Source organism: Polypterus senegalus, chromosome 15 (genome assembly GCF_016835505.1).
Source record: "Polypterus senegalus isolate Bchr_013 chromosome 15, ASM1683550v1, whole genome shotgun sequence".
Lineage (NCBI taxonomy): Eukaryota > Metazoa > Chordata > Cladistia > Polypteriformes > Polypteridae > Polypterus > Polypterus senegalus.
The window spans coordinates 119173428-119186903 of record NC_053168.1 but is presented as its reverse complement, the minus strand read 5'-3'; the positions used below and the strand labels follow the sequence as shown (position 1 = coordinate 119186903).

The 13476-nt window shown below is 33.1% G+C and overlaps 1 protein-coding gene across 9 annotated transcripts in view; it reads right to left on the bottom strand.

Annotated features, from left to right (window-relative positions):
* The window catches only part of ubr5 (ubiquitin protein ligase E3 component n-recognin 5), a 110322-nt gene that overhangs the window by 58276 nt on the left and 38570 nt on the right, over window positions 1-13476 (bottom strand). For 5 of the 9 annotated variants that reach the window (XM_039737202.1, XM_039737205.1, XM_039737203.1 and 2 more), the window contains 7 exons: window positions 12847-12966; window positions 12021-12213; window positions 9695-9854; window positions 6627-6776; window positions 4017-4228; window positions 1149-1265; window positions 927-1037 (listed from right to left, as the gene is read on the bottom strand). In XM_039737202.1, the coding sequence (XP_039593136.1) occupies window positions 927-1037; window positions 1149-1265; window positions 4017-4228; window positions 6627-6776; window positions 9695-9854; window positions 12021-12213; window positions 12847-12966 (1063 nt within the window). The remainder of the gene's footprint in view (window positions 1-926; window positions 1038-1148; window positions 1266-4016; window positions 4229-6626; window positions 6777-9694; window positions 9855-12020; window positions 12214-12846; window positions 12967-13476) is intronic. The other 4 variants (XM_039737204.1, XM_039737208.1, XM_039737210.1 and 1 more) reach the window with 2 other exon arrangements.

Below are 13476 nucleotides of genomic sequence, written 5' to 3'. Positions count from 1 at the left end.
ATGTTGCAGAACTAGCTTTTTTAAGTAAAAATGTGCATTATACTTGCCTAAGAAAGTTTGAAAAAATGTGTATTGCTACCACAGGTTTTTAAACTCTGTGATAATGTGCTTTATTTATCTCCTTAATTTATATCACTTTGAGACTCTTAATTGTCAATATATTGCCAATCAGAGTTCCAAAATAACAGCAACAAGAGCAAATATCACAAGAGATGAGAATCACATCAATTTTCTCTAACAGTGTGCAATTATGAGTTAGTTTTAAAACTAGAAATCAAAAGCAAACTATTTCTTCAGAGCTATATTATCTCAAAAAAGAACTCACTTTTGCTAATTATTCATATGTTTTACTTTAAGAAATTCTGCAAATACTATATATCTTTTTTTGGCATTTGCAAATTCAAATACAAAATTAAGTAATGAGGAAAGATAAGCATGGACTGAATTATAAACACTATATTGGCAAGACCTTCAAAATGTTTCCCCACAGGCAGTTTCTATTATATATGCAGTCAATATTAGCTTGTTTAAAGAAACTACATTCAGCTATGCCTTAAAAAAATGGAAACCTACTACCTGCTTACATTTTATTAAGAATGTCATTTTCAGAATGAACATTTTTCAGATTCTGTAACTGATTAATATCATCAATTCCACTTCCACTCTAACAAAAAACATTACATTTAACGCTACAGACTAAAGGTTTGGTTAATAGTGTAATTTCCTATATTACTCAAACTACCAGAGAAAATACTTGCTGGATCACAGATAAACAATCATCATATGAATGTTACAAAAAGATTAATATATATATATTTATTACTAAAAGCATTTCTAATCTTTGAATAACTGACCATTTAAGGATTACTCTTCAGTCAAAGAAAGTAGGAATGAAAATTTAGGGAAATTTTGTGGAAAAAACTTACCTTATTACTTTCAGTGGCAACAGTTGCTCTAATACAATTAGCAGATAGAAGCGTGATTTTTTCATTGGTTAACCCAAGAAAAGCGACTCTTGGATGATGAATTGAAGGATTCTGCAAAGAGTGAATGAGTGAATACAAACTTTAGCCTTTGACAGGCAACAAAAATAGACAACATTTTAATACACTCAGAAATATATATATACAAAAAAAAAAAAAGCAAACCTGTGAATTTCTATAGGGCTCAGCTTCATTCCACTTCCACTGGTATAGCTCTCCTTTACTACTTACTGCTACAAGTTCTGAGTAGAGGGCTCCAATACTAACAAACTTTGCACCATCCTATAAAAATGGCAACCTATTAGCACACAAAGTTTAAGGTCTTAAAAAAGCAAAAGGTAAAAGAAAAACTAAGCACATTTATGCAGAAACCCTGATCAAAAAAAGGACTATTAACACAAATAACCCACTCATGCAAACATCTACATTTCTGTTCCTTTCAATCTGTGAAAGTAAACAATTTTCTACAATGAAACAAATTATAGGGCTATTTTAACGGCTGTGGCCTGCACAAAAACAGTTTACATTCTAGGACTGAAACAAAGAAAATAATTTGTAATATATACAATGACCACTATCTTAGCTAGTGCCATTATGGATAAAAGAAATTGGTAAACATAAATGCGCATGCAGAATGCATCATACATATTACAACACCTTAATAGAAGTGTCAACAACACACAGATATTGCTCAGATTGGTATACAGAATTTGTATAATGAAACACTTGATTACTACAGCGCTTAAGACACATGCAGTTCGATTCTCTCCATTTAGCCAGTTCCATTGCAGGAGTTTTATTGATTGTGAAAACGTTTCGTTTATAAATAACAGAATGTCTGACAAATATATCGCCATTTGAAAGAACACAATTATATTTTTTATTCAGTAAAAAACAATGGGATCTTAACTGATGAAAAATAAAAATGCATTGAATTTTTTTTCCTTTTTCCTAATTCCACTTTAATTGCAGCCTTTTGACACTTAGTTTGGTTTAAGTCTTAAAAATTTCAGTGACGATAAACCGCAGTGGAGGTAATTTTTTTTTGGTGTTTTAGAGGGGATTTTTATAGTTCTGCAGCACAGACTGAGCAATGCCCATAGCACACCAACTGTCCTTTATGGATTTATGTAATCATCTTAAATGGTGTAATGCCAGAGCTAAAAAAGTAATGGGATTCATGGGCTAGTGCAGGTTGAGTTAATTTTTTTTTATCTTTGTGCATTGTGTATAGCAATACAATCTATTTAAAGCTAATCCCCATACAGATAACATATTGCAAAGAATTTTTATAATTATTTTAACATTTATTTTTAACTTTATTCAAAAAGATTTAGTTATTCATCTAACTAAACCATTGGCTGCTGTCTCATACTTTATACATCAAAAAGAAAGGCATTGCATATAAATGTTAAACAAATAGCAACTAAGCAAGATGCATTTCATGAAACATATACTGAACATATTCTAAACAAAGTTTAAAAACCTGTGTGTTAGTTCACAGCTCAACATTAGTATTTATTGAGGTCAAATCCAATTACAGTGAATACTGAAGAAACAGAATTTTCAGAATTAACATACTTTTTGTTGACCCAGACAAATGTTCATACAGCATCATTTTTAATAGATTTTTTCATTTTAAAGAAAAGGTAAATATCAGTAAAAAATAACATTTTTACACCAAAAATGATCACTAAAAATAATGCAATGCCAAAAATACTTAAGGCCGTGGTTATACTTTTACTGAGTCTTGGAAAAACCCTCCAACAGGCTGCCTCTTTCTTCTTAGACCAAAAGAAGAAAGAGGCAAAATTTCATTGAGGCTGGGCAACAGTGTAGGAGCGACTCAAACAGGTATAGCAAAATTCAGAGTCCGTGTTCTAACAAGTATCTATGTGGGTTAGTTCGTGTGAGGATACTGTACTGTTCGAGTTTCATAGCACTTCTCGAAGTTTTCTTTATGACAAACCAAAAAGGTGAGAAATTGTGTCAATTTACACTGAAAGAAAAATTAACAATCCTGGAAAAATGAAAAGAAAAATGACATTGCAAAAGCATTCGGAATAAAGATTGATTGTTAGGACCTAAACAAACAAAAAGAGGCACATTTGTATGTACAGGTTACATCTGACGTGTCATTTTCCCTCTGTATTCTAACCTGTACTTTAATAATAAAAAAAAAAAAAGGCTACATCTAACATCTCATTTTCAAATAAAATATCTTTCCAGTTTAAGAAGCTTTTTTTTAATTTACTACAGGTTTTGTCAAGCTTGGGTCACGGAGTTAGTTGCATAAGGGAAAGAAGTTGGGTCCAGGATTCCAAGGAAAACAGACAAGTCTCAAGACTTCATTCAAAATAGGAGCTGTTACTTCACCAATGAAGAACACGCGATATGAACCACAACACAGCGATCGCCCTGCTTTAGCTCTTCAGATTAGAACACCAGTGGTTCAGAATCATTGCTGTGGCAGACCAGGAGAGTGTGATGAAGAGTAGGTCAATACCTGGTGTTAAATGTTCTAAACATCATGTGAAAAGCACATTACACAGCAAGCCTGATCCTGCAGGAGATAGCCAATTACTTTTCCCTTGATTTACTTTTTACCAGATGCAGCAGAGCAGCTACGGAGCCTTCCTTGCACCATTGCTGTTAGAGATGGCAAATCGTTCAGTCACAATAGTATATGTATTTTCCCTATATTCGTTATAGCAAAACTTCCATTAGAACAAAATATTTTTATGGTCCCATGATTTTCATTACAGCGGGATTAAACTTTGCAAACTATAAATACAGGTGTATGTAACTACAAAGAATCAAAACATGATCTTTCCTTTAGTAGTAGTAGTAGCAGCAGAGTACTGTGACTTGTACAGAATATAAAGATTCCAGCAAGTACAGCATAATGTATGCAACTAGATGCACAGTAATAAATACACTTGGTTAGGATATAAAAATGTGCTAGACAATAAACATAGTCCTTTGTACAAGTGTTTTTTTGAAAATACTAAGAAAATGAAAGCAGTCACATACCTTATCAGACCACCACTGCAGCTCTTCAGTGAGGGAAACCGGACTTTGAACAGGTATCGTCTTTTTGTCCAGACTTGGTTCTCCTTCTCTGCTTGTAGAGCCTCGTTCAGCGTCAAAAGAGGCTCCATCAAGCCACCTTCGTTCACGCAAACGTAATACGGACTCACGCTCACGCAACAGCTCCGAGTCTCTCTCTAAGGGAAGAAGGAGAACTGGTATGCAATGGGGTCACACCAGTAGAATAAAAGTAAGCCACTCTCTGGGAAAGACCCTTTGCACAAAACAAAACAAAGGGGGAGGGGAAAGAACCAAAAAGTAGAAAGGAAGAAAAAAAAAAGAAAAAAAAAAAAACTAAAAACAGAAATAAAAATATGTATCCAACAGTTGCAATCGGAAATATTCAAAAACTCTCACTTTAAAAGGATATAGCAGTGTGAAACAAGGTTAAAGTAAATTATACAACAAAAAGCTTCATTACACAAAAAGTACATACGAGTTATTTTGAGAACATAAATTGACACAGCTTTGAGTTCAAATGAAAAATATAATTCTTTTCACAAATGCGTATATGCACAATTATTCAACCCAAAACATCAGTACTTTTGGAGCATCATTTAGCCTTTATAACTTCTATTAAGTGTTTCTGGCAAGTACTGACAAGCTTCCTTCACCTCTATTGGAATCTTTGCCCACTTTTCACATGAAAAGCCTTCAGCTCCTTTATGGTTTCTATACTGCAACTGCCTTCTTTAAATCCCAAAAAAGATTTTCTATGGAATTTAAATCGTAGGATCGATTAAGTAGTTAAGGGTTCTTGAAATTCTGGGCTTTTTTCCACTGCCAGGCAAGTCTGAAGCTGTTATCAAAAGTTTTAAACTTGCTTATAATGCTCCCAATTGTGTCTCTTGAAATGATAAATATTCAGGAAATCATCTTTTACATAATGTTGTTAACATGCAATAAAATAATTTAATCTCTCAGCATTTAAGAAAGCTCCTTAGTCTTAACCATGATTGCAACTCACCTTGAAGACATTCATAGGTAGGGTTTAATTTAAAATTTAAAATGAACAATCAGAGTACCTAGGCATAATTATGTTTTAACACCATTTTAGGACATGAAAACTAGTAGAAGGTTTTTAAAAACTTCAATATTTTATAGGGGTTGAAAGACTGTAACATATGGCCATATTAATCAAATATCCACTTATTCAGGAATACTAAATCATACATTATAACTGCTGATTTATGTATAACTCAATTGATAAAGTTATCCAAGAGAAAATTTAGTTCTTTGAAAATACTTTAATAAGTTAATCTTGGCAATCTTTGTGGGGTTGATTATTTCCGATTGCAACTATATATATATACACACACACACACACAACTATAAATTAAAATATAAAAACAGCAAACAATAAACTTTATTTACTCACAAAAAACTAAAACAAACTCATGCAAACTTAAAGTAAATACTACTCCACACATCCGAAGGGTCTTAAAATTAAAAGGCCTACTCTTTTATAACAATTTCTAGGAGGGCTCACTGTTTTACCTCTGGTGTGCCCATATATACGTATTAATGGGGAGAGGAGAACATTTAAAAGCAAAAAAAAAAAAAAAGTAATCCAATAGCACCTCTCTCCAAAAGCATTCGTAGACCCCAACCATCTTATTTTTATTAAAATACTAAAGCCAAAGTCTCATACTATAATCACTACATACAAGGAGTATTGGCAAAAGAAAATGTATAACCTCTAGGCTTTTAAATACAAGTTCATGACATGCACATAAAAATACAAATATTAGACCAAACCCATTCATTCAATTACAGATAATCATGTCATTGAAGTGACACATAGCATTTTATCTAGTTACTGCCGGAGTGAATCCCTGCAGTTGTCATACAACTCTTTGTCTAAGAAAAAAAAAAATTTAGAACAAATTACAGTGGAAAAAAAAAATCACAATGATTACTTCCAAATTAATCGAAATTTCCCAGATATTTGGCAGAACGTTACTAGTATACAGCTAAACTGCACATACAAATATTTAGTAGAAGTTGCAAATAATAAATAAATAGAAATAAAAACATAAAAAGGAGACACAGGATTTGGGACTTACCAAAAACTCTTTTCAATGTGGTTACATTAGTCAGTACAACAGAAAGAAAGGAAAACATACTGTGCTTTCCTTACACAAGGGTCAAATCATAAAAAGTACCAAAAGTATGAAAATTTAAAGTGAAAGCTTAAAGTAAACCAAAAAAGTTAATGCAAAAATAATTCACTACAACTTAAAATTAAGTTAAAAAAACAGAAGAGAATGACAGCAATAGTTAGATGTGACCGAGTATTTTATATTTAAATTTTTAACATAAAAAAATATGTTGAGGAAAGTTATGGGTAACTTTGGAAGCAGAATATATTTAATTAGAAATCAACCTAAGTGACCATTCACGACTTGAAGTCTAAACTGAATTAAGATTTTATGTTAAAAAAAGAAATAACATTTTCACAATCCAACGTTGTTACTTCTTAAAATAACATAAAAGCTATTAAGAGTAGAAGGAAGCAATATATGTTAAAAATAGACCAAAAAATTAAATTACCTCTAGAAGATCCAAGCCTTGAAAGGGAAGAACGTCGAAAAGAAGGGTAACCAAAGTAACTAATATCTTCAGAAAACATGGCATCGGCGTCTATGATAACACTAGGGTGTGCAGAGTGAATGTCTGCATCTAAAAGAGACATAAGATCTTCTGCAGAAAACATAAAAAGCAATTAGAAATTTACAGTATAATAAATATGCTTTTATTTTAACTAAGCAATAATTACCTCAATTCTTTTAAACACGAAAATTACCCGACAAGGTTAAGTTCATGTGTTCTCCAATCCTTTATAAACTATTGTTTAATGGCTAAATTAAGATTATTTTGTGATTAGCAGAGAAATTCACACATACTTAAAATTCTAAGTAATACTTGTCATTTTTTCATTATGACTAAAAGTTTTAACTAGTCTCTTCTTACTGAGAAACATTAGACAATAACCCTGAAAAATAAAATCCCTAACCATTTTGAGACAACTTGTCTGCTGGCTTAACCAAATGATAAACTTTTTGGATTTAATAGCCCAATTTTATTTTTAAAATGTATGTAGGAATGAACCAATATTAATCTCTCTTCATGGTTGACACAGGTTATCATTTTATTATGAATTACTCAACAACAAGTACTGCTTTGAAATGTATCAGACAGCCTGCCAAATGCCAACATACCCATTTGCACATTTTCAACTTCAAAACCATAAAGTGTAGTCACCCCATTATGAAGAATTTAAGAATTATTTCAAATACCCAGATAATACAACTGATTCTTGAATGACACTTTTTAAAATGAAACTATTATATGTTGATTAGTACGAGCTTTAAGAATTTCACTCCACTCGGTACATGTTACAATAATGACCCTATAAACATATCATACAGCATTCAGTAACAAAAGCAAAATCTGTGTAAACATTTGCCTCGAATACCCCTCTTTTGAACTATACCATTTAAAACTCTGAACACCTAAGACAACAAACACAAAAAGCTGATCGTTTGGCTTAAAAGAAGGAACTTTATATAATCTTTTAATTACCCTGGTATATATACTCAGTAGCACAGAACAATAGTCACTATAACATTTATTCTTCAGAGAATCAGTAAGGATGTGGTTGCTTTACTGGCCAAACTATGAAATAATAAAGCATTAAATCTTATTAATTATAGTCTTAACAATGTTTACTTCATTTGCATCATTCAAATGATTACATAATTTACAATAAAATATATTTTTGGTGGGCAACCTGTTTAAATGCACAAAGAGAAAACATGAATTACACATTATTCAAAAATTAGTTTAATTAAATACCAAATATTTTTCCAGCATCTAACACTAGATTTACTTGAAAAGAATTTGCTAAAGAAAAATGCTTAACTTGAACATTCAATAAGGGTAATGTCACACTACTGAAACAAATAATTTTCCCCAATAATAGAATTACTATGCAATACTATTTACAACAGAAAAAAAAATTTCAAATTATATTCTACGATATATTGCAATTTGCTATTCCCTTTTGAAAGAGGCTGAAATCATCCCCCATAAACAAAAAACTGACAAATTATGGCAGCTAATAAGCACACCTCTTGACTCAATCACTTAAATTTGAGTGTGGAAATAAATTTCAAATTTCTCAGCAATCACCAAAATAAAATGTGTGGTATATAACATACACCCAAGACATTGTCTAAATTTACCTCTTGGCAACTTCTACTCAGATGAACCCTCACTTTTGCAATACAGCTTTCAAACAATAATGGATTGGAATGGTTTGTAACATAACAAGATCTTATGCCAAGGTTTTCTTGTAATTCTTGGGGCTACATAAATTCACTGTACTGTACATTGCCATACATATAGACCTATAATGTGCTATTTTCACAATACAGAAAGTTTTGATACATGAGTTGAATGTGCTGAATACTGTTCATCATAATCATCATCAGTTTAATAGCAATTTTCCAGGTTTTTCTGCGTTATCCAGCTGGCCCCTAATCATTTTCCTTCAATTACTACAGTCCATCACACCCTTTATATCATCCAACACCACTTCTAACTAGGTCCCCACTGGACTTCACACCCTCCGCCTACTTATCCTGGTGCATCTCTTCACCCAATCATTCTCTATATTTTGCTCCCCACACTCAAACCATCTCAAATACTGAAAAAGTTTAATGTTAACTAACCACAGGTGGCAAAACAGCCTGTGGTGTTTGGACTCTTATGAATACATTAGTCTTATTTTCTTGTGTTTGGTTTGCAATAGTTATGTAGAGATGAAGTTTGACCAATCAAGATATACCTGTATATGCTCACAAAAACTACAGAAAAAATATGACAAGCCAAAGTAACTAATTGTAGACAGCCCTGAAAATTTCTAAAACGCTTTAAATGTATACATCACTAAAGGAATTTTAATAGATTTCACATTATATATTTCCAGTTGTAACTCCACACTTTCACCAGAAGCTGTACAACAGACCACAGGGAGTAAAAACAACACAGAGACACTTATTGTATACTACTAGCTCTATCTAATACCTACATTTAGTTTGAAATTCTGTTCTTCTTACAGTTGGAAGAAAATTAAGTCCAAGCCCATTAGAGCTTAGGCAGATCATGGCCGCATTCACACAGAGACCACACCAGGAATGGACTGCAAAGTAATAATGCTGCAATACAGGCTCATTACAACAATGGATATAAGGGTGACATTTAGGAACAAAAAGTTTTGGTTTTCTCAGTATACATTAGCGTTCTTATTCTTAAAAGTTGTTACCACCATTAAATTCTGTGTCATAGTCTATAAGTACTTGCAGACTAACAGATGAATTGACAAACACGTTTGCAAGTATATTAGTAAAGAATGTTAAAATACTAGATCTTTACCAATATCCATTCTTAAGTAATGTATTCTTCTTACTATTATTTGTTTCTAAGCAAATTATCTTTTAACAACATCAGTTTAGTTTAGTATCAGAAACTAATTCAAGAAATTAGGCAATTAATAAGTTGATTTTTTTTTTTTTAGACATGTATTTCGAATTGCAAACAAAGCCAAAATTACTAACCTCCTGGCAAATAAGATTCACTTGCTGTATCATCCCCATCATCCCCATCTTCATCATCACGACTCAACAAGTTATTGACAGCTAGGTTGACATCTAGGTTTGTCCGTTGTAGTTCACGAATGATAACACTTCTGGACTTTCCCTGCAGAACTACCTGAGCCTGACCGAAAGAAAAAAAAAAAATAACAAACAGCATATTCCATGCCCTATAAAGATTAAAATATAATTAAAGAGTAGCATACACCTACAAGATAACTTTTTCAGGCTCACTACAATATTGGATATAAGACTGATACTTAGGCCCAAAATGTTTTGGTTTTCTCAGTATACACTAGCATTCCTATTGAAAAGGATGTAATATTTACTGTGAAATGCCAGTAAAAGTCATATGCCCTTTGCTGAACTGGCACACATCAACAATGTGAATTAAATTGAGAAGCATTTCTAATACTTAAATAAAATAAAAAGCAGTCATTGTTAGTCATACAGGTACAGAAACTATAAAAATGCAACAACACAGTACATGTTACACAGACATAAATCAGCACACACAGATCAAAAAGATAAGGTAAAACAATGCCAATAGGAAAAATCAAATATGCAGACAAAAAACTAAAATATACACTTGAGCTTCCACTGAATTTTACTCTTTGTGCACATACAGAATTACTGCAGTCTAATCAAGATCTCAAAAACAATAACCAACATTGAATCAGAGACTGAAACAAAACAGTAAAAAAAAAAAAAAAATTACATTAAAAAAAAAGTCCATCTTGACGCACAATGAAAAAGCCAAATCTTTAAAATTTAACACTATTACTGTAACTTCAGACCGAAGAAAAACATGTCACTTAAAATTTCTGTGAAAATACCCGTAAATGTTATGAATCTTTCATTTTTCACAAGGTTCGCCAATAACAGCAAAAAAGACAGGCAGTTCATATCATAACTCCAATATAGTCTTAACCACTTCCACCAAGAATTCACCAAGAGCTAACAATCAAAACCTTTTTTTTGGTAACAAAGCAATATTAATACATAAATTTTACCATTTGGCCCAGGCTTATTTACCAAGCTTGTTTTTGACATAGGGAGAAGTTAAGACACCAGTCCAATGGTTAATTACAGGCTAATGTGTATAATTTAATGAAATAAGCATAGACTTTTAACAGAACTAATGAGTTGATGCATATCTTCCCAACCAATTATGAAACCTAAATGTTTTAAGCTGGTCATGATTCAGTACACAGAGGAAAGTTATCTGTCAATTCTGCCAATTACAGGAACAGCCACAAAAGCAACACTATCCCCTCCAAAAACCTCCATTTTGTGTAATCTAAACAGAAGCCAGCACAGTCAGGAAATTGTGCAGTCTATTGCTCTGAATACTATGCTCATTTCAGAATGACAACTTGCACTTGGCTTCCAAGTTGATGATTCACCCCGTCATTTGCTTTACGTGTCATGTTATGATGGAATCAACTGATACATTAGCATAGCAAACACTATCAGTGCAACGCACAGGTTGTAACACAAAGAGTATGCAGACCATTACACAAAAAAAGACCTGTGACTATGTGGTTATCATTGAGCAGAAGTTCTTAAACTGAGGTTCGTGGACCCCCTATGGAGTTCATGGATGGGATTCTGGGGGTCCTGGAGGGTCAGAACCTTTAACACTAGACCTCTTCAAAATGCATATTTATGAAGCAAACAAGGATGTACCATGTTAGCCATTATGAATATAGTGAAAAGACAGGCAAAAATGACACATTTTATTAGCTAAGTAAAAAGATTACAATATGCAAGCTTTCAAGGCAAATTCAGTATTTGCCACTCTGAATCCATATCACTTAAGACAAGCTTTTCAGTTATTTTACTAACCAGTCTGAAATTCCATGCCAAATACTGGTACTACTGATTACAGAGGTGGTAGGTCTTGACTGAAGAAGGGGCCTGAGTTGCCTTGAAAGCTTGCATATTGTAATGTTTTTAGTTAGCCAATAAAAGATGTCATTTTGCCTGACTTTTCACTACTGAAGCAAACAAGAATATGAACAATAAGATATAAATAATGTAATATTTTTTAAATAAATATGGTACTATTCTGGAAAAATCTTAAATGCAAAGGAATACACAAAGCATATCCCTTCAATGCACATTCAAATCACCTCCATTGAAATGAGTGATATATGGGTTAGATACACAGGAAAGCCTGCCATTACTTTCAAAATGAAAAAAAGCAAATTTTCCCACCAAAAACAAAAATGCAAAAGGTAAAATATGAAGAATGAAAACAAAAACAAACTTTATTTCAGTTCTTTACCTGGGATATGAGCTCCTCAGGAATGACAGATGCCGGAATCACTGGCTGAGGCTGGCTGCCCAATAATCCAGAACCCCGGTCTCGCCCTGTACGGATAACTCGTGTTTGTCTCCTTGAGTCTCTTGCTGCTGTGGAAGACCTTCCTGAAGAGCCGCCACCACCACTTCCATTAACACTAGAGCTCCATCGACTCCTGCTCCAAAACAAAAACAAACAAAATGATTTATCCCAATCAAAATAATCCCCAATCACTAACAGTGTTTCAGGAAATACTACCAACAAAAAAGACTTAAACTAACAGAATACTTATTAGGATACTGTCAAAAAGTCAATTTCATATTTTATTACCTAATATCTGTCAATATTAATGTACAATTTAATTTAAATTGCAAGACACAGTAAATCAGAAAACTGTTAAATCTGTAATTAATGTCTTAGTAAAACCCAGGGGCCTTATCCATCCATTATCCAACCCGCTATATCCTAACTACATCCACAAATTAAAAATAGAACAGTAAAGGCATAACCCACACTTCCACATTATACAGTATTTGCCACTCTGAATCCATATCACTTAAGACAAGCTTTTCAGTTATTTTACTAACCAGTCTGAAATTCCATGTCAAATACTGATACTACTGATTACAGAGGTGGTAGACTTTAAATATAATAATAGCTGCAACAATAACAAAACTTCACAAAACAAAAAACCTTGAAACACATGTCTTTCTAAGAAAGATCTCCATATTTTCTTATGAACCATTTTAGACCTGTGGTATAAAGGATTACTAGCAGCCAAATGACCATCAACCCTGCCAAGACTTACCCAAGGGTGTTGCCTGCCAGTCTGCCCAGTGTGTCAGAACCAGACAAAAACCATGGCGGATCACTAGTCCTGCCTGGCCTGGAAGTCCTTCCTGTCCCTGAACCACTGCTCAACTTTGAACTGAAAACAAAAGATGGGAAATAAGTTACAAATCTACAGTCCCAAGTGATTTATTATCCCAGGTCTTGCAGCTCAAGGACTTTCATTCTGGCACAAGACGAGCCTGAGCAACACCCTTGGGGAATGTTTTGGCTACATGACTTTGGAACCCTTTGAAAAAAGCCCAAATGTGGTGGGGGCTGGAGGAATAAATTACCTGCGACTCCAAAGTCCTTTACATAAAGTATTACATCTGCAGCACTAACATATTACATACACGGACATGATCATAGTTGCAAGCCACTTTGCAACAAGCCCGTTTAGTGCTTGTTTATCAATGTAAATGCATAACCTTTTGCCGCTTAAATATGCAAAGAAAACATGAACCTATGCAAATATGGGATATTATGAGTCTCAAAGGAAATAATTCTTAAAAGAAAAATAAGATATTGCATTTATTCTCATCACCAGAGAATGGAAGTCTGTTTCAACATAAAACATGTTTTAGTCAATTTTCTAATATAACATGCC